This window comes from Triticum urartu, chromosome 5A (assembly GCF_056163025.1).
Source record: "Triticum urartu cultivar PI428250 chromosome 5A, HENAU_Tu73, whole genome shotgun sequence".
Classification (NCBI taxonomy): Eukaryota; Viridiplantae; Streptophyta; class Magnoliopsida; order Poales; family Poaceae; genus Triticum; species Triticum urartu.
In genome coordinates, this window is record NC_141877.1 from 542,810,378 (window position 1) to 542,836,213 (window position 25,836).

General features: G+C 47.9%; 1 protein-coding gene across 1 annotated transcript; it reads left to right on the forward strand.

Annotated features, from left to right (window-relative positions):
* The first annotated feature begins 16,459 nt into the window (after positions 1-16,459).
* LOC125556601 (serpin-Z1C) lies at positions 16,460-18,478 on the forward strand. Its single transcript, XM_048719297.2, has 2 exons — positions 16,460-16,960; positions 17,550-18,478. The coding sequence occupies exons 1-2, from the start codon at positions 16,550-16,552 to the stop codon at positions 18,333-18,335; spliced, it is 1,197 nt and encodes a 398-aa protein (XP_048575254.1). The 5' UTR covers positions 16,460-16,549; the 3' UTR covers positions 18,336-18,478.
* The last annotated feature ends 7,358 nt before the right edge of the window (positions 18,479-25,836 follow it).

Consider the following 25,836-nt stretch of genomic DNA (forward strand, 5'->3'; position numbering starts at 1 on the left):
GCTGGTAGGGAAGCACCACCGGCAGCGCCTACAACTTTTTTTTTTTGAGCGGGGCAGCCCTACAACTGTCAGTCACTGGCAGTGGTCCTCCACACCCCACGTGTTAGAGAGGCAAGGACGTGCTATTTTTTCCAAAGATAATAAAATAAAAAAAGGAGAGACAAGATGTGCCATTTTGTCGAGCCGAAATAAAAAACGTGGCATTTTGTCGAACCACTAGTAGTGACTCTTATCTTAGATGAAAAACATCCGGGTTTTTTCCACCGGCGGATCCAAAGGGCATATTGAAGCCGTGGCATTCGATCAGCAGAAAAATTCTAAATTTCGTAACATCTTCCGACTAGGTTCTTAGAACGCAATGCACGGCGGACCGTTCAGCGCGAAGAGGTGGATGGCGGATGAAGGGTGGAGAGGAGAAGGAAATCCAAAAGGAGGAAAGACGAGAAGGAGGGGGAGGGGGGGGGGGGGGCAGAGACTGGCATGCATGCCGATTGGGTATCCCCTCCTACCTTTAGGGCTCCGGCATCACCAGTGATAGTAGCGCCATACACAACAATTACGAGGAGGGGGTGGATGAGGGCGGCTACACGGAAAAGAAAGCGTGTTGAAAAGATCGACGACAAAGATGGCGAAAATGGGGATGATGTGCACCAAAAGAAATATATTGGTTTGTAGTTGGTTTTATTGGTTTTCTTTGCTGTTTTTGTTTGACCGTTAGAGAATGCTCGTGGTTGGTGCATCAATGGTCGATTGTTTGTTTTAGCTACTAATAACTAACAATATATGCCCCACAAAAAAACTAACAATACAAAAGCAATTATACCATGCTTCACTGCAGGGTAAAGCAGTTGATGCCTCGATGCTTACAATAACTCGTTGCACATGCTCCCATGATTTTTTTTCTAGTACTATGTACATTCTGTCGACTATAGTTGATAAATAAAATTATTGTGTATTTTCTCTTTTCTTTTCTAAAAAAAGACATTGTCGAGCCTGAAAAAAGGCTCGAACCTAGCTTGACTTTGCATTAATAAAGTCATCAATCAGCCAGAATTACAACAACAAACCACATACAAGTAGCAGAAAAAGAGATAAAAATAAACTGAGGCGAAACAACCTCAGGTGAAAGATACATGGTGCAAATAGAACAGTGCAAGGACCAAAGAAAACACAAGCAACTATCAATATGAACCGAAAGAAATAGCTTTTGTTTAGGATAAGTTGATGCTTTATTTAACTAAAAAGAATAGTCTAGGATCTCATCAGAGACCACCTCTAAGATAAAATCTGATGGCATCATTAGCCACACTTACATAATGCTTTCACTACGCCTACCTTTGCTAATTTATGAGCAACAACATTTGCCGAATGACTAACAATTACCAAGAGCTAATTCTAAAAAAGCAATTACTAGAGCTTTTTATTATCAATTAACATCTTCAGAAACATTTTGCACCTATATATTATTTATCGCTAATATTCGGTATTGCCCGATAAACTCTGAAACCCTTTCAGTGACCCCGATACGCTTTCGGTTCTCTTGAAACTATTTCCAATATTAACGAAACTATTTCAAAAATAAATCCTCGTCACTCTTTGTGACGCCCGGATAATTAAGCTACAGTGATCCTCTACTAATGATGCCATGTCACCTCGATTATAGTTGCTAATCTCGAATTAGTTCGAAACCGATTCAAATTCAAATTTAAAATATAAGCAAACAACAAAAATTTTCAAACAATAAAACTAAAATGTTCGGGTTGTGCCAAATAATGCGTAGGTAATTATGGTGGAGAAACCACACTTTTATAAAATATTTATAATACTATAAGATGAATAAGACTGTAGATAAAACAATTAAATTAAATGCCTTTTGTATTATGTAAAATACTAAACTGTTGTGTTTAAGGTAAATCTTTTTATGGCAGTGGGTTTAGTGGCAATGCTAAATTTAGGAGTTGAAATTATATTTTTACAAAATTAAAATAAAACAGAAAAGAAAAAGAAATAAAAGAAAAAAGGTTAGAAAAACAGAAAACCAAAACTAAAAAAAAGGAAACAGCACCCCCGCTGGGCTCTGGCCCAGCTGGCTTGCCCAACTGGGCCAAGGCCCACCCCGCCGCCTTAACCCCCCACGCCCCCGAAACCCTAACCCCTACGCGCAATTCTCCCCCGTCGCCCTACTTCTCCCCCACCCGATCCAAATGGGATCAGGATCGATCCCACCACGCCGTCGCCGCTGCCCCCCCCCCCTCTGCTGCGTAACCCCTCCCACTCCCCCGATCTCTCTCCCTCCCCCGCGTGGAACTGGATCGAGGGCGCTCGCCCCCGACAACCGCGTTGACCCCGACGCCCACCGGACTCCGCCGCCGCCCCGAAGCCGTCGCGCCGTCGCCGCGTCCCCGTCCTCCTCCCCGCGCGGACTGCGCTCGCCTTCCCGACGCCGCGCCGACGCCTCGTCCCCGTCCTCCTCCTCAACCCCCACTGCCACGAACCCTACGCCGCCCCCGTGAGCTTCCCCCTCCTCCTCTCTTCCTCGCGCTCACGCCATGGCCTCCTCCCCGCGGCTCCGCTGGCGCCGTCGTGGCCTCCCGCGCCCGGTGTGCCCCCGCGCACGTGCGCCCGAGCCCTGCCTCGCTCTGCCGCGGCGCTGCTCGCTCGCGCTGCGCCGCCCGCGCGCCGCCCTACTCCCCTTCCCCCCGAGCCTGCTGCTGATGCTGCTTGCTGCCACTTCTGCCCTTGCCGCTGCGTGCCACTGCCGCCTCGCCTCCACGCGCTGCAGACCCTGTCGGTCGCGCCCTACGCCTGACCATCTCCCGAGCGCCCCCTTTGCTCTGCTGCTCCTACCGCCTTGTGCGCCCGCGCCCCCTGCGCCGCGCGAGACCGTCGCCAACCGCTGCTGCCCTTCCCCATCCCTGCCGCAGCTACCGTCTTCGCCCCACGTCGCCTCCCCCTGCGGTTGCAGTCGGCACCACCGCCGCAGCCACCTCGCTCGTCTCCGCCTCTGGCTCCCGCCGCTCCGGCCACTCGCCGTGGCCTCGCCACTTTCGCCGGAGGCGGACAACCCCTGTCTCTGCGGGCGGGCGTCCTGGCGCCCCGCACCCGATCCACCGCCAGCGCCCGTTTGACCCTATGAGCCACTGCCCAGTGGGGCCCCCCACCCACGCTCCTGTTAAAAAAAGGAGAATAAAAAACATAATAAAAATATTAATTAATTAATTAGTTAACTTAATTAGATCTGTTAAATTAACCTAATCACTTATTAAACTAACTAATCATCTTTAGTTAACCTAAGTCAATGACAACCGGGACCCACGCGTTAGTTTGACCAAGTCAACTGACTGTTGACTGCTGACATCACCCTGATGTCATGCTGACATCATAATGGCATTTCCAAATTAATTTAATTCTGTTAATTTCAAAAATGATTTAAAACTTTGGAAATTCATATAAAATAATCCGTAACTCGGATGAAAAAACTTTGTACATGAAAGTTGCTCAGAACGACGAGACGAATCCGGATACGCGGCCCGTTCATCCGCCACACATCCCTAGCATAGCGAGCATGCAACTTTCCCCCTCTGGTTCATCTGTCCGAAAACGCGAAACACCGAGAATACTTTCCCGGATGTTTTCCCCCTTCACCGGTACCACCTCGTACCGCGTTAAGGCACACCTAGCATCACGCTTTGTCATGACATGCATCGTCATGCATTTGTTTGCATTATATTTATTGTTTCTTCCCCCTCTTCTCTCGCTAGACATCGAGACCGACGCCGCTGCTACCCAGTACGACTACGGTGTTGACGACCCCTCTCTCTTGCCAGAACAACCAGGCAAGCCCCCCCCCCTTTGATCACCAGATATCGCCTACTCTTCTCTCTACTGCTTGCATTAGAGTAGTGTAGCATGTTACTGCTTTCCGATTAATCCTATTCTGATGCATAGCCTGTCATTGTTGCTACAACTGTTGATACCTTACCTGCAATCCTAAATTCTTAGTATAGGATGCTAGTTTATCATCAGTGGCCCTACACTCTTGTCCGTCTGCCATGCTATACTACTGGGCCGTGATCACTTCGGGAGGTGATCACGGGCATATACTATATACTTTATACTGTTACATTACTCATGATACTGTCCAGAGATGGGGGCTGAAGGGGCAGGTGGCTCCATCCCGGTAGAGGTGGGCCTGGGTTCCCGACGGCCCCCGACTGCTATTTTGTGGCGGAGCGACAGGGCAGGTTGAGACCACCTAGGAGAGAGGTGGGCCTGGCCCTGGTCGGCGTTCGCGGATACTTAACACGTTTAACGAGATCTTGGTATTTGATCTGAGTCTGGCCACTGGCTTATACGCACTAACCATCTACGTGGGGACAGTTATGGGCACTCGACGTCGTGGTATCAGTCGAAGCCTTCGTGACGTCAGCGACTGAGCGGCGTGCGCCGGGTTGGACCGCAAAGCCTACTCTTGTATAAGGGAGGCTAGGTCTGCTCACCGGCCGCGTACACAACGTGCAGGTGTGCAATGGGCGAAGGGCCCAGACCCCTGCGCCATATGAATTAGACCGGCGTGCTGACCTCTCTATTGTGCCTAGGTAGGGCTGCGACGTGTTGATCTTCCGAGGCCGGGCATGACCCAGGAAAGTGTGTCCGGCCAAAGGGGGTCGAGCGTGTTAGGTTATGTGGTGCACCCCTGCAGGGAAGTTGATCTATTCGAATAGCCGTGTCCCTCGGTAAAAGGACGACCCGGAGTTGTACCTTGACCTTATGACAACTAGAACCGGATACTTAATAAAACACACCCTTCCAAGTGCCAGATATAACCGGTGATCGCTCTCTCATAGGGCGACGAAGGAAGGATCATCGGTTATATGCTATGCGATGATACTGGGTGAACTTACCATCTAGTCTCTTCTCCTGCTGCAAGATGGAGGTCACCAGAAGCGTAGTCTTCGATAGGACTAGCTATCCCCCTCTTATTCCGGCATTCTGTAGTTCAGTCCACATATGATACCCTTATTCCATTTGATACCAATGCATACATACATAGTGTAGCTCCTTGCTTGCGAGTACTTTGGATGAGTACTCACGGTTGCTTTGCTCCCTCTTTTCCCCTTTCTATACCCGATTGCTGCGACCAGATGTTGGAGCCCAGGATCCAGACGCCACCGTCGATGACAACTACTACTACTCTGGAGGTGCCTACTACTACGTGCAGCCCGCTGACGGCGACCACGAGTAGTTTAGGAGGATCCCAGGCAGGAGGCATGCGCCTCTTTTGATCTGTATCCCAGTTTATGCTAGCCTTTTTAAGGCAAACTTGTTTATCTTATGTCTGTACTCAGATATTGTTGCTTCCGCTGACTCGTCTATGATCGAGTTCTTGTATTCGAGCCCTCGAGGCCCCTGGCTTGTAATATAATGCTTGTATGACTTATTTTTATTTGTAGAGTTGTGTTGTGATATCTTCCCGTGAGTTCCTGATCTTGATCGTACACGTTTGCGTGTATGATTAGTGTACGGTCAAATCGGGGGCGTCACAAGTTGGTATTAGAGTCGACTGCCTGTAGGAATCCCCTTTCCAACTCCTTGGCCGAAGTCGAGTCTAGACATTACAAAACTTTTACTAACATGGATGTGTGCCTTACGGGCTCACGTCGCCATTTGGGTGGTATTAGGATCTTTTACTCCTCGATCCTTACTCTGGAACTCTGAACTCTCTTCTACTCGGGTTAAATGATTTTTCTAAAATCTAACTTTAGGTTCTCAAAAATACTTCTCCCAGAGAGCCCCTTCACTCCAGATGATCGCTTGCTGCACCTGAAAATTTTGAAGATACTCTCCGATGTTTCCTCGAGACCCTTGTGCCCTTTGCCGTTGCAACCCCATACCACCGGTAAATCCCTATGGGAAGCTACATACAGTTGTCGGTCATAACTTCATCTCCAATTCGGTCTTGTTATTACAAGATACCCTGAAATACTTCGGATATTCCGAGAATCCCTTGTGTCTACTGCCCTGCAGTTCCTTGCCGCCTGAATGCCCCTATGGATAATTCCTCGCACTTACCGAGTATCCACTCATCCCCAGTTGATTCATGTATTTCATAAAAGTCTTCGAAATACCATTCGATCTTTCAAAAATCCTGAGCAACCTATTGATCTTGAAATTCTTGCTTGCTTGCATTATGGTTAATCCCATAAGTCTCATAATCTTATTGACATCCCTTGTCTTTATGATCTTAAGTCCGTTGATTTAATATGTTGAGGATGCTCCCATTCCTCAGTCGAATCCTAGAATTCATCCTTTTGGCTCAGACGTCATTTTAAACATGAGCTGGATCTCGACCAATCAAATTGTCGTCGATTGTACCCCTAAGGCTATTCAACTTATCCATCCCTAATCAGAGCTTTGCTTCTGATCCCTTGTCTTGGAATTCATAATTCCTTTGCATTTGAGCTTTGAGTTGGTCAGTTGTTTCTATAATCTGATGCACTTGCATTCATTCTTCGTTTGATAGAGTACCGAAACTCACATCAGCTCCGTTGTAGACCACCAGACCTCGTGTTGGATTATTATCCGACAGTGTCCTTCATATTCAATAACCTTGTGAGCCTTTCCATGGGTATATAATGCCTTTGGTAAATTGTATCCTCTGCTTTGTTAACCATGCTCTACTTTCGAGCTTGTATTATTTACCCATGAACTTTGTGGTATATGTTTCTAAGATGCCCCGATGAGTTGAACCAACGCCTTCCCTAATCTGTGTGAACCCGAAAGATTTCACGGGTCATACTTATCTGGTATTGCACCAGGTAAAACTTTCAACAACTAATGTCATTTTCGAAATACAAGAGGTGAATGGAAGGTTATGCATTGAGGAAGCGGGAGTCGACCTTGAACTTTGTGTTCATGCCCATGGACCTGATGTGGAACTTATCATGGAAGCTTCTTGAAAAACTTTTAATTAGTTGGATAATTCTTCCGGTGTCTTTGAATTGGATCCCTTGCAACTATGGGTTCGGCCATGTTGATATTCCTTGATTCCTTTTCTCGGACAAGTTAAAGTACTTGTCTTTTGTAGATCAATACACTTGTCAACCCTCTATTTTGCTCTACCTTCGAGTGTTACCCTCTGGTATCTTGATAATATCATCGAACCATGTTGCTTATTATGAGCCTTCATCGAGTAGTAATCCTCACTGATTCCAATGTTTCCTGGTTCCGAGTTGTTAGTCACTCAAGGACACCGATAACTAAATCGGGTCCGCACCACGATTAAACAACTCTTAGTAATCTCCTTTACTCACGAGTTTGTACTCGAGCATGTCAATCCTAGCCTGATCGGCCATCACCTTGTGCTAAAGTTTAAACTGTGCCACCCGGTCCTTATTCCCAGAGCACAGCTTTCGATGATGAGCTAATCTTACGTCGATCTTCCTCGTCATAACAATTGTCCTTGAATGACAAGCCTGATTTCAAGTTTGTGTCATACCTATGGTTTCGGTAACTTCTCGCTTCATCATTCCATTGACTTGAAGTCATCGCCGATCGGTTACATCTTCTTGTAACCTCTCGACAAATGTGTCGTGATCATCATCAACATTTTGACCCCTTCCAAGATATCGATTGAATTCACGATGATAAGTACCCTCCTTGCCCTCGATGATTTGTGTTATCATCGACCACTTTATTGCCTTCCGTTCAACACAAACTTGTTCGTGTTTCTAGCACCCTATTGCTTCCAAGTTAATGGTCGATATTTCATTCTTAGACTATTGGTTGTTGAATCACCTTTCTAACATTGATCATGCTACCTAAGGCCATACTTTGGGCACCCTTTTCAACTAATGTTTAATTGTGTATGTTTTTCCTTGATCATACATCATCATATCATTTGATCCGACAACTGTTATCTCCTTGTTCACATAACTGTGGAAATCCATCTTTTTGGATACCTCGTTGAATTATTGCTGAGTCCATCAGCCACCTCCTCATCCTCTCCTTGGCTTAATGATGAATCCCTTCGTGTATCCAGAGTCTGACCTTTGATTGAAGACCATGTCAATGCTATCTCGAAGCATGTCTGTGGTACTCCGATTTTCAAACAGAACATTTGAAGCCCAATGCTAAATGTTTCCTGCTCAATTACCCAAACACCAATGTATGGGTAATGTCATGAAATCCCCCCCCTTACCTAAAGGGTTTTCTACATTATATCCTGTCAAGGAAATCATGCTTTGCTTGTCCTTGGGAATGATATACCCCAAAAAAATGTGTTTAAACACATTTTCCTTTCCATTGTTCTGTTTAATCTGATACATATGTTTTCCTTTCCATTGTTTGGTTTAATCTTTCTTGTGAGCTATATGACCTAAGCAGTAATATTCTCCTGCTTTTGTAAGCACCTCGGTGTACAACTCTGTTAGTAAGAACCTGTTACTATTGTTGATGACATTCCGGTATCCACCGATGGAAGAGAACTTTGCCTAATGGTCTGCCTCATTCAATGAGCAGGAAAAGGGTTCTCTTCGTCCCTCGCCCTTGGTACCAACGTTGTTGCCAACATAACTGACAGGCTACCCTCTGACAGGCCTTACTTACATGATCGTGCAAGACGTAATCACCCTTCCTACTTTTAGCCCACATGGTGGGCCCATAACCCACAGTTCCACAGGATCGAAACCCGACTCTCCTGTACACCCATTGTTCCCAAAGTTATTCCTCCCGCGTGGGCTCGTATATAATTCATGAGCCACCTCCCGATGAGATCATCAATTCTGGCATCGGACACAATAATTAATCCGTTGCTTTGAAACCCCTTTCACCTTTTGACTAGGCATCGAACGATTGTCTATCCGCTTGAAACTTCTTATTGTACCGTCTTACTTTGCTCTCGATGTGTTTCATTTGTTCAACTCCAGAGATAGTCATGTGTTCATTCATGGGATAACCCCAGATGATTACCCCTTATAGCATCCTATTGTTATCGACCTGCCCCTTACCTATTCGTAAGTACGATGGAGTTCCCGAAGAAAGGATGCCGACTTCATCATGATGACCTGGAGAAGATCAACTTAATGGATCGACCTCCTCGAGAAGAGTAACCAAGACCAACAAGACCCGTTAGGATTTCGTAACCTATTTCCTTCCCCGCACTTCCCCTCTTAAATCTCGGGACGAGATTTCTTGTAGTGGAGGAGAATTGTGACGCCCGGGTAATTAAGCTACAGTGATCCTCTACTAATGATGCCATGTCACCTCGATTATAGTTGCTAATCTTGAGTTAGTTCGAAACAAATTCAAATTCAAATTTAAAATATAGGCAAACAATAAAAGTTTTCAAACAATAAAACTAAAATGTTCAGGTTGTGCCAAATAATGCGTAGGTAATTATGGTGGAGAAACCACACTTTTATAAAATATTTATAATACTATAAGATGAATAAAACTGTAGATAAAACAATTAAATTAAATGCCTTTTGTATTATGTAAAATACTAAACTGTTCTGTTTAGGGTAAATCTTTTTATGGCATTGGGTTTAGTGGCAATGCTAAATTTAGGAGTTGAAATTATATTTTTACAAAATTAAAATAAAACAGAAAAGAAAAAGAAATAGAAGAAAAGAGGTTACAAAAACAGAAAACCAAAACTAAAAAAAGGAAACAGCACCCCCACTGGGCTCCGGCCCAGCTGGCCTGCCCAACTGGGCCAAGGCCCACCCCGCCGCCTTAACCCCCCACGCCCCCGAAACCCTAACCCCTACGCGCCACTCCCCCCCGTCGCCCCACTCTCCCCCACTTTCCCCCTTCCGATCCAGATGGGATCGGGATCGATCCCACCACGCCGTCGCCGCTGCCCCCCTCTGATGCGTAACCCCTCCCACTCCCCCGATCTCTCTCCCTCCCCCGCGTGGAACTGGATCGAGGGCGCTCGCCCCCGACAATCGCGTTGACCCCGACGCCCACCGGACTCCGCCGCCGCCCCGAAGCTGCCGCGCCGTCGCCGGACCTCGTCGCCGCGTCCCCGTCCTCCTCCCCACCGGACTGCGCCCGCCTCCCCGACGCCGCGACGACGCCTCGTCCCCGTCCTCCTCCTCAACCCCCACTGCCACGAACCCTACGCCGCCCCCGTGAGCTTCTCCCTCCTCCTCTCTTCCTCGCGCGCACGCGCTCACGCCATGGCCTCCTCCCCGCGGCTCCGCTGGCGCCGCCGTGGCCTCCCGCGCCCGGCGTGCCCCCGCGCCCGAGCCCCGCCTCGCTCTGCCACGGCGCTGCTCGCTCGCGCTGCGCCGCCCGCGCGCCGCCCTGCTCTCCTTCCCCCCGAGCCTGCTGATTGCTGCCACTTCTGCCCTTGTCGCTGCGCGCCACTGCCGCCTCGCCTCCACGCGCTGCAGACCCTGCCGGCCGCGCCCTACGCCCGACCATCTCCCGAGCGCCCCCTTTGCTCTGCTGCTCCTGCCGCCTTGTGCGCCCGCGCCCCCTGCGCCGCGCGAGACCGCCGCCAACCGCTGCTGCCCTTCCCCATCCCCGCCGCAGCTACTGTCTCTGCCCCCCGTCGCCTCCCCCTGCGGTTGGCGCCGGCACCACCGCCGTAGCTACCTCGCTCGTCTCCGCCTCTGGCTCCCGCCACTCCGGCCACTCGCCGTGGCCTCGCCACTTTCGCCGGAGGCGGACAACCCCTGTCTCTACGGGCGGGCGTCCTGGCGCCCCGCACCCGACCCACCGCCCGCGCCCGTTTGACCCTATGGGCCACTGCCCAGTGGGGCCCCCCACCCACGCCCCTGTTAAAAAAGGAGACTAAAAACATAATAAAAATATTAATTAATTAATTAACTTAATTAGATCTATTAGATTAACCTAATCACTTATTAAACTAACTAACCTGTTTAGTTAACCTAAGTCAATGACAACCGGGACCCACGCGTCAGTTTGACCAAGTCAACTGACTGTTGACTGCTGACATCACCCTGATGTCATGCTGACATCATAATGGCATTTCCAAATTAATTTAATTCTGTTAATTTCAAAAATGATTTAAAACTTTGGAAATTCATATAAAATAATCCGTAACTCGGATGAAAAAACTTTGTACATGAAAGTTGCTCAGAACGACGAGACGAATCCGGATACGCGGCCCGTTCATCCGCCACACATCCCTAGCATAGCGAACATGCAACTTTCCCCCTCTGGTTCATCTGTCCGAAAATGCGAAACACCGAGAATACTTTCCCGGATGTTTTCCCCCTTCACCGGTACCACCTCGTACCGCGTTAAGGCACACCTAGCATCACGCTTTGTCATGACATGCATCGTCATGCATTTTTTTGCATTATATTTATTGTTTCTTCCCCCTCTTCTCTCGCTAGACATCGAGACCGACGCCGCTGCTACCCAGTATGACTATGGTGTTGACGACCCCTCTCTCTTGCCAGAACAACCAGGCAAGCCCCCCCTTTGATCACCAGATATCGCCTACTCTTCTCTCTACTGCTTGCATTAGATTAGTGTAGCATGTTACAGCTTTCCGATTAATCCTATTCTGATGCATAGCCTATCATTGTTGCTACAACTGTTGATACCTTACCTGCAATCCTAAATGCTTAGTATAGGATGCTAGTTTATCATCAGTGGCCCTACACTCTTGTCCGTCTGCCATGCTATACTACTGGGCCGTGATCACTTCGGGAGGTGATCACGGCATATACTATATACTTTATACTGTTACATTACTCATGATACTGTTCGGAGATGGGGGCTAAAGGGGCAGGTGGCTCCATCCCGGTAGAGGTGGGCCTGGGTTCCCGACGGCCCCCGACTTCTACTTTGTGGCGGAGCGACAGGGCAGGTTGAGACCACCTAGGAGAGAGGTGGGCCTCGCCCTGGTCGGCGTTCGCGGATACTTAACACGTTTAACGAGATCTTGGTATTTGATCTGAGTCTGGCCACTGGCTTATACGCACTAACCATCTACGCGGGGACAGTTATGGGCACTCGACGTTGTGGTATCAGCCGAAGCCTTCGTGACGTGAGCGACTGAGCGGCATGCGTCGGGTTGGACTGGAAAGCCTACGATAAGGGAGGCTAGGTCTGCTCACCGGCCGCGTACACAACGTGCAGGTGTGCAATGGGCGAAGGGCCCAGACCCCTGCGCCATAGGAATTAGACCGGCGTGCTGACCTCTCTGTTGTGCCTAGGTAGGGATGCGACGTGTTGATCTTCCGAGGCCGGGCATGACCCAGGAAAGTGTGTCCGGCCAAAGGGGATCGACGTGTTAGGTTATGTGGTGCACCCCTACAGGGAAGTTGATCTATTCGAATAGCCATGTCCCTCGGTAAAAGGATGACCCGGAGTTGTACCTTGACCTTATGACAACTAGAACCGGATACTTAATAAAACACACCCTTCCAAGTGCCAGATACAACCGGTGATCGCTCTCTCACAGGGCGACGAAGGGAGGATCATCGGTTATATGCTATGCGATGATACTGGGTGAACTTACCATCTAGTCTCTTCTCCTGCTGCAAGATGGAGGTCACCAGAAGCGTAGTCTTCGATAGGACTAGCTATCCCCCTCTTATTCCGGCATTCTGCAGTTCAGTCCACATATGATACCCTTATTCCATTTGATACCAATGCATACATACGTAGTGTAGCTCCTTGCTTGCGAGTACTTTGGATGAGTACTCACGGTTGCTTTGCTCCCTCTTTCCCCCTTTCTATACCCGATTGCTGCGACCAGACGTTGGAGCCCAGGAGCCAGACGCCACCATCGACGATGACTACTACTACTCTGGAGGTGCCTACTACTACGTGCAGCCCGCTGACGGCGACCAGGAGTAGTTTAGGAGGATCCCAGGCAGGAGGCCTGCGCCTCTTTTGATCTGTATCCCAGTTTATGCTAGCCTTCTTAAGGCAAACTTGTTTATCTTATGTCTGTACTCAGATATTGTTGCTTCCGCTGACTCGTCTATGATCGAGCTCTTGTATTCGAGCCCTCGAGGCCCCTGGCTTGTAATATAATGCTTGTATGACTTATTTTTATTTGTAGAGTTGTGTTGTGATATCTTCCCGTGAGTCCCTGATCTTGATCATACACGTTTGCGTGTATGATTAGTGTACGGTCAAATCGGGGGCGTCACACTCTTGTCCTACCAACACTCAGCAGATCGTGATTACCTTAAACTTGTGACCCTGTAGGTTCGGTAAAACATAGACATGAACAAACCCCCTTTGTTTAGTGATCGATAGCGGAACCTGGACGTCCATATCAATCCCTATGAGTACATGAATGGCATTTGAGTGAACCTTTGATTATCATGTGATATTCCCTTTGCTTCGAGATACTTTACAAAACCCAAGGTGAGATGTGTCAGTATCCTCTTGAGTCATACACATGCTCATTATACCGTTCTCCTTGTTACCGGTTTTGTTCTTATTTCTCGTTGAAATCTTCCGGCATCTCCATGACATAGTCACCTATGTTTCGCCAGACGATGATGATGTCTTCACATGGAGAAGGTTCTAAGAATATCTCTCCATTTCCGGAGGAGCAAATCCCACTCTTGAGCTATCTAATCCCTTGTCAAACTTTTCGATGAACCTATAAGTTGTTGTTATGATCACCGTATTATAGATGACGTTTGAGAAACCCCAAAGTCCACTGTATGGTAGGAAGTGACTATGATACTCTTATGGTCTAAGGAACTAAAACGTACGTTAACACTCCGTGTTATAGCAATTGACTTCTGACGATATTATCTCAAAGTATAATAAATAAGTTTTGGCTGATTCAATATGATCATTCTTCTAAAGTCAACCTCTCAATGTTGTTTTACGACTATGTTACTCTTAAAGATATTCTAGGATCCAGAAAACATGATCACTGACAACTTCAGATGCGAGACTAAGAATGTTATTTTACCCTTTGTCATTCCACACGTGCTTATGGGTTTTCCACTGAATCTCACATTCCAGAATCATAACATTTATAACATGAAATATAAATTCTTAATAATGAACCTAGAAATATAATAATACAATATTATTGCCGCTATGGCATATTTCCAATAGTTTCCCACCTGCACTAGAGTCAATAATCTAGTTAGCACATTTTTCATTAACACCAATGGCAATCTGGTGCTTGTCAATGCTCAGCTTGTGGTATAGCATTCATCCCATTGGATCTTGACAACTTCAGATCCACGTGTATCATTTGCATTTCAATGCATCTGTCATGCTAGCTTTGTTATGTATTGAATCACTAGAAGGACCTACGATTCCTTAGGTTGAGCTATAGAACCACTATTAAGTACAGTGTTCCATTGGCATAATCGTCTAGAAATCATACCAAGCTCATAAATGAAAGTTTGATTGATCACTCTCCATTGTTGCTTCTAAAGCGACAATCTACTCAGTCCTATGTTATAGATTTCACCATAGTAACCAACAACCCAACAAACACATCACAAAAAAAGATTACATCGGATAGAACTCCAAGAAGATCGGGGAGAACATTGTATTGAAGATCAAAGAGAGAAAAGAATCCATCTAGCTACTAGCTATGGACCCGTAGGTCTGTGGTGAACTACTCACACACCATCGGAAGGCGACACAGATGATGTAGAAGCCCTTCGTGATCGTTTTCGCCTCCGACAGAGTATCAAAAAACGCCTCCAGATGGGATCGCGAAGAATAGAAGCTTGCGGCGACGGAGAAAGTGCTTCGGGTGGCTCTCTGTTAGCTTGGGAATATTTGTGAATTTATAGGCTTGGAATTAGGTCGAACGGAGTTGCACGCCCCATGAGCTAGTCGCTCTCTCATAGCTCTTCTGGCCTCCTCTCAAACCTTCTAGGGTCCCTTCTGATCCATAAAAAATCGTCGTAAAGTTTCATCGTGTTTGGACTTCGTTTGATATTGATTTTCTGAAAAGTCAAAAACAAGCAAAAATAAGAACTAGCACTGGACACTGGGTTAATAGCTTAGTCCCAAAAAATGATATAAAATAGCATAAGAATGCATATAAAGTATCCAAAATTGATGATATAATAGCATGAAATAATAAAAAAATATAGATACATTGGAGACGTATCAACATTTCCAAGCTTAAGTCCTGCTCGTTTTCGAGTAGGTAAATGACAAAAACAATTTTTTTGTGTATACATGTATTGTTTGTAGTGAGATATGTACATGACAAAGAGCGATACCAAGACCAGCATCAGACCAATGTACATGACACTAGAAAGAGGTGGCACATCTCTGAACGCAAGGTCCATGGCAACAAGCAGACGCAATGGAAAAGACAGATTGTTTTGTCATCTTTCGTAGCGCCATCCTTTAGTATGCCAGGGAGCAGTTAAGGAATGAAATCATGCTCCGTTTTGGATCATAACATTTTAATATGACCACAAGCTAAGCTTCCACCACACGAAAAGTGGTGAAAATCCAAAATTTGTTATGTGATGCAATACAATGCAAATCTTATGTACTTTCTCTGTAAAGAAATATAAAAGCGTTTAGATCACTACTTTACACGTTTTCATCGCAATCTGAAGCTTTGAATTTAGTACTACTCATTAATCAGTGGTGTGATCTTAAGAAAATGATATACCTCTCAAATGAACAACTAAAAGGTCACGAGACATATGGTAATCCCAAGTAAATTGGTTGTTCTAGGGGAAAAGTGATGAAGAGCGTTGTTCTAGGGGAAAAGTGGTGACAAGCATGGATTATCTGTTTCGTCATCTTGGGAGGGGGAGGGTCATCCACATGACCACAAGCCAAGCCCACACCCCACGGCAAGTGATGCAAATCCCAATCATGTTATATCATGATTTACAATGCAAATCTTCTTTGATACTTTACACATTGGCGTCATTATCTTAAGCTTGGCATTTAGTACTCCCTTCGATCCATATTAGTTGTCGCTCAAGTTTCAGTGACAACTAATATGGATCGGAGGGAATACTACTAATTCGTTGTGTGATCTTAATAAAACACCATGCTTCTAAAACGAACATGTCACGAGGCGTGTACCAATCTCCAGATGAATCTGATGTTCTACATAATTCATACGTGCGGGAAGATAAGACTGAAAGCCGCACACTTACCCGGGATAGGATGGGATATTTTTTGAGAAATAGATAAGGATTAGTTCAGGTTTCTCCCATATATACGAAATGACTGGACGATGACTAATTAAATGAGAGACAACAAACCACTTATCTTCCTTTATATTTTTTGAGAATTAGATAAGGATTGGTTCAGGTTTCTCCCGTATATACGAAATGACTGGACGATGAATAATTAAATGAGAGACAACAAACCACTTATCTTCCTTTATGGCGCAATTAATCGAGAGCCTTCCCAAATTGCTTTTGTGGTTTTGTTGGCCACACTGCAGATGCTTCAAACCTTTGCACAACAGTGGGCATGTGGCTCCCTTTAAATAGCCACAAGAACCCATGAAAATAGCACCTCCAAAGTTCCCATTTATTCCATCTTCCTCTCAGGTCTAACCAAAACCCAACAAACCACCACCTCAGCCATGGCAACCACCCTTGCCACCGACGTCCGCCTCTCCATCGCGCACCAGACCCGCTTTGCCCTCCGTCTCGCCTCCACCATCTCATCCAACCCTAAGTCTGCTGCCAGCAATGCCGTCTTCTCCCCGGTCTCCCTCCATGTCGCGCTTAGCCTCCTCGCCGCTGGCGCGGGCAGTGCAACTCGGGACCAACTCGTCGCCACACTCGGGACAGGCGAGGTCGAGGGACTCCACGCGCTCGCCGAGCAGGTGGTGCAGTTCGTGCTCGCCGACGCGTCCTCCGCTGGAGGTCCGCATGTCGCCTTCGCCAACGGTGTCTTCGTGGACGCGTCGCTGCCCCTCAAGCCATCCTTCCAAGAGCTTGCAGTGTGCAAGTACAAGGCTGAGACCCAATCCGTGGACTTCCAAACTAAGGTGACCACCCCCCACCCGTGGGCTCGGTTCTTACCAGAAAACAAAAACAGAGTTAAAGAATTTTTTAACGGACATAATTATGTACATTTGAGAGAAACAATGACATGCTTAACTAACTACTTCAGCCGCCTGTACATGTTGGCATGCCATTGCTTCACTCAAAGTGCTTGTTTTGTGGTGATGTAATATAGAGATCTGTATCAATCTTATACACATTCTAGATTTGTAATTTAGTGGTTATTGTATACCATTATTTTTTACACTAGCAGCTTTAGCACTGTTTCCAACTTCCTATAGGTACATACGTTTAGTATTTTGGCTTGGTAATGACCATTTAAGTTTGTATGCACATATGAATTGTTTCTCTGTCATCCGTCGTTGTATGTGATGATTTTACTATGTGTTTGCAAATTTTACTATAGAAATGCTTTATAAAAACGCTAGTATGCTGCTTTGCATTCTTAGCATAACAATTATATTTTGTTCTTTGAAAGAATTTTCTGTTTGTTTGTTCAAAGGTTGGCGGCAGCAGTACTGTCAATCTATTTTCATTACGTAATTGACCTTTGTTTATTTCTCCATGGCGCAGGCCGCTGAAGTTGCTACTCAAGTGAACTCATGGGTAGAGAAAGTCACAAGCGGTCGCATCAAGGACATTCTCCCATCAGGATCTGTTGACAATACCACTAAACTTGTTCTTGCCAATGCCCTTTATTTCAAAGGGGCTTGGACAGATCAGTTTGATTCATCTGGAACAAAAAACGACTACTTCTACCTTCCTGATGGGAGCTCAGTTCAAACACCATTCATGTCCAGCATGGATGACCAATACCTTTCGTCTTCTGATGGGTTGAAGGTACTTAAGCTTCCCTACAAGCAAGGTGGGGACAAGAGGCAGTTCTCCATGTATATCCTTCTTCCAGAAGCACCAGGTGGTCTCTCAAGCTTGGCCGAAAAATTGAGTGCTGAACCAGACTTCCTGGAGCGGCATATCCCAAGGCAGAGGGTTGCACTTAGGCAATTCAAGCTCCCCAAGTTCAAGATATCATTTGAAACTGAAGCATCTGATTTGCTCAAATGTTTGGGCCTCCAGCTTCCATTCAGCAATGAAGCAGATTTTTCCGAGATGGTGGATTCCCCAATGGCACACGGTCTTCGTGTCTCATCTGTTTTCCACCAAGCGTTTGTGGAAGTGAACGAACAAGGAACTGAGGCCGCGGCATCAACTGCCATTAAAATGGCCCTGCTACAGGCAAGGCCGCCCTCGGTCATGGATTTCATCGCGGATCACCCTTTCCTCTTCCTTCTCCGGGAAGACATCTCTGGTGTGGTCCTATTCATGGGTCATGTGGTCAATCCCCTCTTATCTTCGTAATGTGTTTGCTCTGAAAGTGTGTGTTGTCAGTTGCCCTCAGCCATTACATGTAAGGGAAGGGTTTCGACAGTCAGTCATGTTAACCATACAATAAATCGAATAAATGGTTATGCTAAAATATCCAATAAATTGCCTTTTAATAATGGCTTGCTTTGTTGTGCAAAGGAAAACCAATTGGACTGTTTTTTCATTAATCATCGCGGTACTGTGGATTTCTCGAAGAACTACCTCATGCCAAAAGGAAAATCTAAGTCATCTTGATTAGTACTATCCAACATGAATCTCATCGTCATTAACATCTATATTTTTTCACAAAAAAACTGCCAATGGCCACTTTTTGAGATTGAATATGCTCTTCAATTTCTCTTCTTCTTACGTTTTTCATATCCCCGCTTATCTTTAGATTCACTAACTCCTTGGTGTTGGAGCTCCCAGGGCCGATTGTGTTGATCGATTTGCAGGGCCGGGCCGGCAAAATCTGGGGCCCTGTGCGAGACTAAAAAATGGGCCCTATCTAACTAGAAAAAAAAGAACTAACAAGCAATTATAATGCGTATGATATAATGTCTTACATAACAATTGGTTACATAAAAAATCATACCTATTCAACTCCTGGTTGTATAATATTTATTTGAACAACATTATTCTTTTAGTATTCTTTGAAGTGAAATCTTCAATGATATCCTCGTAATCAATCTTCTCCCCATGATGACTCAAATCTGTTTTACTGAAAAACAAGATACAAAAGATGAATAAAATAAAATTAAAGTGATAGGACAGCTGTCAACAGATATCAATTAGAGATTATGCGCCAATGTTTGGCAATTGGACGAACCATCTAACTCACCTAGTCTTGTGTCCTGTCTAGATGAACTGCTATACTATGATCTTTAATCAAGGAGGCAAGAACTCATCTCCAACGAAGTAACCATCTCTGCCAAAAAGTTAATTAGGATTTAGGACTTAGGTGTAGAATGTAGGATCTAAAGTTAATCAGGAGGGCAAGCTAGTGGCAGCTGGCAGGAGTAGTTAAACACTTAAACTAGGGCCTGGACCATGCAAGTACTGATGGATTCTCTAACTCTTGCCGATAACAAATCAAGACGGGGAACCCTCCACGACTGATGCTACACATGCTGACACATGACTAGCAAGGGTAGAGGAACATGCTTTGTTGATCTACCTGTTATGGCGATGGCGAGAGGAATATCTTCATCAGAGTTCAGACGAAGTTAATCGAAACTCGGAAGGCTTGTTGGCCTGCCTGTCGTCGTGTCGCCCGCCGCCTCCTCTGGACGCGATGCGATCAATTTTGATCTGGTTTGGATGCACCCTCTCATCTGCCAATTTCCTCTCGATGCGATCGAGGGGGATCCCGTTCTGTTCTGATCGAGGCATCCCATCGAGCAGCGGCCTCACGCGGAGTCGCGCGGAAGCGCCAGGCTCCACCGGCTCAGTGCCAAGAGCGGCCCAGCACCCAGGAGAAAATATACCTAGGCCTATATAAAAATTTTGGAGCCCCTAAAAATTATGGGCCCTGTGCGGGCCATACACTTTGTAGACCTATGGGCCCGGCCCTGCCATAAATATGTACAACAAAGGTCGAAACAATTTATTAAAAAATGTGTGTGTGTTTTTCATTCTTCCGCAATACAATAAGAAGGCCATGCCTAAAGCTCTTTCCTCCTTGTTGAGTATATTGATTATTAGAAAATATAGAATATACTAGGATTTGATCCTGCCTTGTCTTGTACTTCAAATTGATCCTTGTACTCCTATATATATGCCCACGGGGCTCAAGCAATATGACGAACTATTTCATCAAACTCGTCTCTCCCTTCTAATATGGTATCAGCCTAATCGATAACAAACTCTAACCGCCGCCGCTTTCGCACCCGCGCACCGCCCTCGGGGCGGTTGGCCTCCATGACCGCCGCTGGGGCCGCGCCGCCCGTACTTAGGGTTCGTCTGCCGGTCGTGTTGACCGACTGCCTTAGAAAGTCTTTTTCCCGAGCACTTGCTTTGTTTTTTTTTTTCACTTCCTCGCCGATGGTTTCAATCGGCGTTTTTTTTTTGGTCTTTCGATCTACGATCGATTTGCATCGACCTCCGCACGTCTCTACTCCAACATCGGCACAACTACGCAGCTTCTTCTCCGACACGAGGGTCTGGCGCGACATGCAGCAGCCCGGAACGGCCACGGTCCGCGCATCGGTCGACGTGCACAGCACCTGGGTCGCGCTGTATGGCGCTGGTAACCAAGCTAGCCATGCAAGGCACGGCCAATGTGTTGCACTAGTACACGCCACACGGGACGCATCATCCTCCGAGAAAAAGATGCACCTGGTTGCAATCGAGCTGGATGGAGACGACGTGGAAGGAGGATCCCGATCCAATCAAGGTGACGATGGTTGGCGCAGAACGACGCGAGCGACCGATGCACGGACGGCGGCCGTTCCGGGCTGCACCGACCATCGCGCCGCCGCTGCGTCGCCTTCTCGGGCCGTAGCGAGCGTGGCACGCGGTCACGCTGCCGTTCTGAGTCGTTCCCGCGGTTGCATCGACCCGGGTTTCGTTGCTGCGCCGCCTCCCCGGGCCGTCGCGCAGCGACCCGTGGTCACCGCCGCCGACCTGAGGTCTTTTCGCTGTCGCCCCGATATGCCTGCCGTCGCTGCGTCGCTCTTCGGATCATCGTAGTGTCGCGGTCCGCGGTGCACTTCATCGTCCCCGCGCTTCGACTTCCTGTGGTATGTGTCGCGCCATCTCCCTTGGTGCGGGAACGCCACCGTCCGTGCTGGTCTTCATCACGATGTTGGGTTCTTCGCCTCCTTCGAGCATCGCCGCCGCGCTCCTACCTAGCCGCCACCGTCGCTGCTCTTCGGTCGCCGCCGCCGCAGCCGCCTGTCCGCCCCCTTCGTCTTCGTCCAGCACCAGCCCGTCGCCAGCGTCACCGTCATCTACCTCGACCACTTCGTCTACTCCGACAACCGCGAGCGACATCGGCCCCGCGTCGATTGGCACCGCAACCGTCGTCGAGTCCTTCTCTGCTGGCTTCTCTGACTTTTTCGACATGGCGTACAGCTGGTGCAGGTCCCATTCTACGCATGCCTGGTGCTGGCAACACCGAAGCATGCCTTCATCCACGACGTGTCCCCGGACCTGTCAAGTCTGGTGCGGCGCTTCGTCAACTTCATCTTCGTCCGTCTACGTATGCCCGGTGCTGGCAACACCGGTGCGTGCCTTCGTCTACGATGTGCCCCGGGCTTGGCAAACCCGCTGCGAAGCGTCATCGACAATATCTTCTTCCCGGCGCACCACTACTTCGACACCATTGGGCTCATGACTAACTCGACGCCTCTTTGCGCCCGCAGCTCCACGGTGACTTCCTCGACACCGGCCACCCCGACTCGACATCGACCACGACATTCTTCGCAGGGCTACCTTGACCATGGCTCCACCACCTACGCTCTCGGCTACCTCGACAAATGATACGTCTCCAACGTATCTATAATTTTTGATTGTTCCATGCTATTATATTATCTGTTTTGGATGTTTAATGGACTTTGTTATGCACTTTTATATTATTTTTGGGACTAACCTACTAATCAAAGACCCAGTGCAAATTGCTGTTTTTTTGCCTATTTCAGTGTTTCGCAGAAAAGGAATATCAAACGGAATCTGTTGGGGATATAACTATTGAGCATAAACCGCCCTGGAGGGGCCGGGTTATGCCCATAGTGAAGCACCTGTATTGAAGCCCATGAAGACAAAAAGGATGGTGCTTTAGTAAAGAAACGTAATAACAAGACTCAGGGCCCAGGGACGGGTTAGAGCCCATAAGTGTAAACCGCCATAAGGTGTATGACTTGTATTGTACGTTAGGAAAGAGTAGATATCGAGCCGGGCATGATTATGAGCCGGCCGGGATTCTGTAAACCGACTGAGCATCAACCTGTGTATATAAAGGGACGACCGGGCGGCGGTTTAGGGACAAGAAACAAGAGGTCGAGAGCCGGGTCAAGCGTATTCGCTCCCGTTCATTGAAACCCTAGCAATTCCAATCACAACTGGACTAGGCTTTTACCTTCATCGTAAGGGGCCGAACCGGTATAAACTCCTCGTGTCCTTTGTCCTGATTAACCCCTTTAAGTTAACCTCAACACGATGGCTCCACGACTAAGTCCTCACACTAGGACATCTGCCGTGACAATCCCACGACAGTTGGCGCCCACCGTGGGGCTATCGCACGATGGTTTCGAGTTCTTAAAGGGCAGCTTCGAAGGGATCAAGGGATACGCCGTGGGCCGAATAACCAAGAGTCCCCACGGCAAGCTCTACATCGACAACGCAGGCTGGGGCCCCGAGGCCGGCTCCATTGAGTACGGGTACCGGGTCCCCTTTAGTGGAATTCACGTCTTCATCGGTAAGATCAGCGAACCGGGCCCTGAGCCGGACATCTGCACCAACATCATCGAGACGGCTCAGCGCGCGAGATCCGCCCTGGTTCAGCCTCCCATGAAGCGTGCCTTCGTGGGAGTCATCCACAGGGCAGAATCTGAGGATTGATCGGTATCTGGTGGTGAAACCGTCGTTTACTCCGATGGCGAGTCATCTACTGGAGAAATCGAGTCATTGTACCATCTGCAAGACGGCCAGCTTGGGGGCTATTCCGATGGCGACAGTATTCCGGATCCCCACGAGCCACTGAACCGAGTTGCAATCTTCATGGCTGGTACACAACCATGGAAGAATTCTTCAACTGCGGCGGTGTTAATCTCCGAATCAGCGGCGGCAATGGCGGCCGGGGCAGGAGGCCCTGCGCGCCCGCCGGCTCAAGTCTTGTCTGGTTTACTTGACACTTTAGCAACACTGATGACGACCGAGGTTAGCGCGGCAAACCGGGATGAGCATAATGCGGAAATTGCCAAGGTGAGAGACCAGATAACTCAAGCCAGGGAATACCTGGCAGCCGAAGACGTAAGAATGGCCACCATGCGGGCCGAGTTAGAGGCTCAGACGCAGTGGGTTCAATCGGAGTCTTTTTGGCTTATGCTGGATCAGAATGCATCGAATGATGTCATGAGGAGAAGGCATCAGACAGCCTACCTTCAGTTTACTAGGCGAGAAACCTCGTCAACACGCCCGGAGCAGGGACCAGTAACCAGCCAGTGGTAAACCGGACTGAAGTACCAGGAACAGGGGCGCCTGTTCAACCGTGCATGATGTACCCGCCTCATCAAGGCAATAACCCACCGCAACATATACCGATGTCGTAGCATGTGCCGACGCCGCCGGGTCATTACTCTAACCCCTTAGATAACATGGTCGCCGCCGCTTCACGATTGGCGGCTCTCCCAGTCGAAGGCGAGTCCCCAGTAGTAGTTGAGATGCGGCGGGATAGAGAGCTTCTTCAGACAGCCTTGGCTCAGCAGCAGGCTTATTCGTACAGCCGTGAGAGGATTCATTCCACCCCCCGCCCAAGCAGGAGTTACAGCAGACATATTGATGAGCCGGCCGTGTCAAGCAGTGCGCGGAATCGTAATTCGCCTCGTGGCCATAGCCCGGCAGGCGGTGGGGCCGATGCTCAGAACGTGATGGACCAAGGTAGAGCACGTCGAGAGGCCGAGCTAGCGGCGCAATACGCGGTCCGTCAACCTTCTCCGATTCATCCGACGGCTTCAGTCGAGACAGGTGTAACTTTCAGGTCTTTGTGTCCGCTGTGTTTGGCCCCGGCTTTGCGTAACATACGGTTGCCCAAGGATTTCAAAGGTCCCCATAAGGTACCCAACTACACGGCTGATTTACCTCCTGAAGCGTGGATTGAGAGTTATGAGATGGTGATGGAACTGCTGGATGTTGATGAGGCCGCATATGCTAAGTATTTCACCATGATGTTAGAAGGAACGACTCGTACTTGGTTGAAGGGATTACCGACTAACTCCGTTGGGTCATGGGCTGAGTTAAAATCCCGATTTATCCAGATTTTCAAGGACACGTGCAAGCAGTCCATGTCAATTATGGATTTGGCATCCTATGTCCAGGAAGAAGGTGAGTCGACAACCCACTGGGTGCGCCGGGTTTCAACGATCTTGCACTCGTCAGACCGGATCAATGCCGACTCAGCAGTCTTGACGTTGGAGAAAAATTGCCGTTTTACGCCCCTCAAGCAGAAATTAGGGTGGCTCAAACGTCACTGCAATGACATGGGGACACTCATGGCTGCTCTGGTTAAGTACACTGACTCTGATAGTACCAAAGACCCCGAGTCTGATGATGACAAACCGGGAAAGGGAAAGAAGAACAACAGCACCAGAGGGCAGCAGCATAACCCGACGGCGAGTCAAGGTGGTAACTGTAAGCGCAAAGCTGATAATAGTTTGGACTTTGTGGCAAATACCAATGCACAGAATAATGGCCAGGGTCGTAAGGTTAGACCGCCCCCACAGACCGGAGGATCAGGCATGAATATTGAGCATCTGTTAAATCAGCCCTGCCCAAGGCATGGTACACATCAAAGACCGTCTACTCATCTCTGGAAAGATTGTTACATCATGAAGGAGTTCAAGAATTCAAATCTTTTTCAAAGCAACCATGGACCGAGAGGCAGTCCAGGATCCGGTTCACAGGGTCCGGGTTACGGTGGTGGCGGTTCAGGTTCTGGGTTCCAAGGTCATCAAGGCAGTCAAGGCAATCAAGGCGGCTACCATCAACAGTCTAGTTAGGGGAGTCAGCAGCAGCAGTCTGGATATCAGAGTAACCCGAAACAGTTGAATAGTGGGCAGTATCATGTCTTCACCACAGTTTTGTGCAAGTGGGATCAGAAACTTCATAAAAGGGCAGTAAAACTCCGTTGAACCGGTAGTGCCCCGTTACTTGCGCTGGTCTGAGCAGCCCATTGTGTGGAGTCGAGAGGATCACCCGCCCCAGGTTGATAATCTGGGTCATCTGGCATTGGTGGTTGCACCTCAGGTTGGAGGGTATAAGTTCAGCAAGGTGCTCATGGACGGAGGGAGCAGCATCAATATCCTTTATTATGAAACCTTCCGTCGTATGGGGTCGACGGATAAAAATCTTAAACCGTCAAATAATGTTTTTCATGGTGTGGTGCCTGGTAAGTTGGCGTATCCGGTTGGTAAGATAGCTCTGGAAGTTGCTTTTGGAGATGATCATGACTCTAGATCAGAGACATTGACCTTTGAGGTAGTGAAAATCAAGAGCCCTTATCATGCCCTGTTTGGGCGGCCGGCTTATGCTAAGTTCATGGCAAGGCCCTGTTATGTTTATCTACAGCTCAAGATGTCGGGTCATAAGGGGACCATCATGGTACATGGGAGCCGGAAGATAGCTTTGGAGTGCGAAGAAGGTGATGCGGCTTATGCTGAGTCGGTTTGTGCAACGGAGGAGTTGAAGTTTTATAAGGACAATGTTGATCCGGCGGACATGACTTCTTTGAAAAAAACCACTATAGAGCATGATCCGACCCTGAAGTTTAAGTCGGCTG

Bases quoted from the DNA above. Each gene is read 5' to 3' on its own strand.
- LOC125556601 (XM_048719297.2), top strand. From the start codon at position 16,550: ATGGCAACCACCCTTGCCACCGACGTCCGCCTCTCCATCGCGCACCAG. The intron at 16,961-17,549 runs GTGACCACCCCC...TCCATGGCGCAG, and splicing joins CCGTGGACTTCCAAACTAAG to GCCGCTGAAGTTGCTACTCA.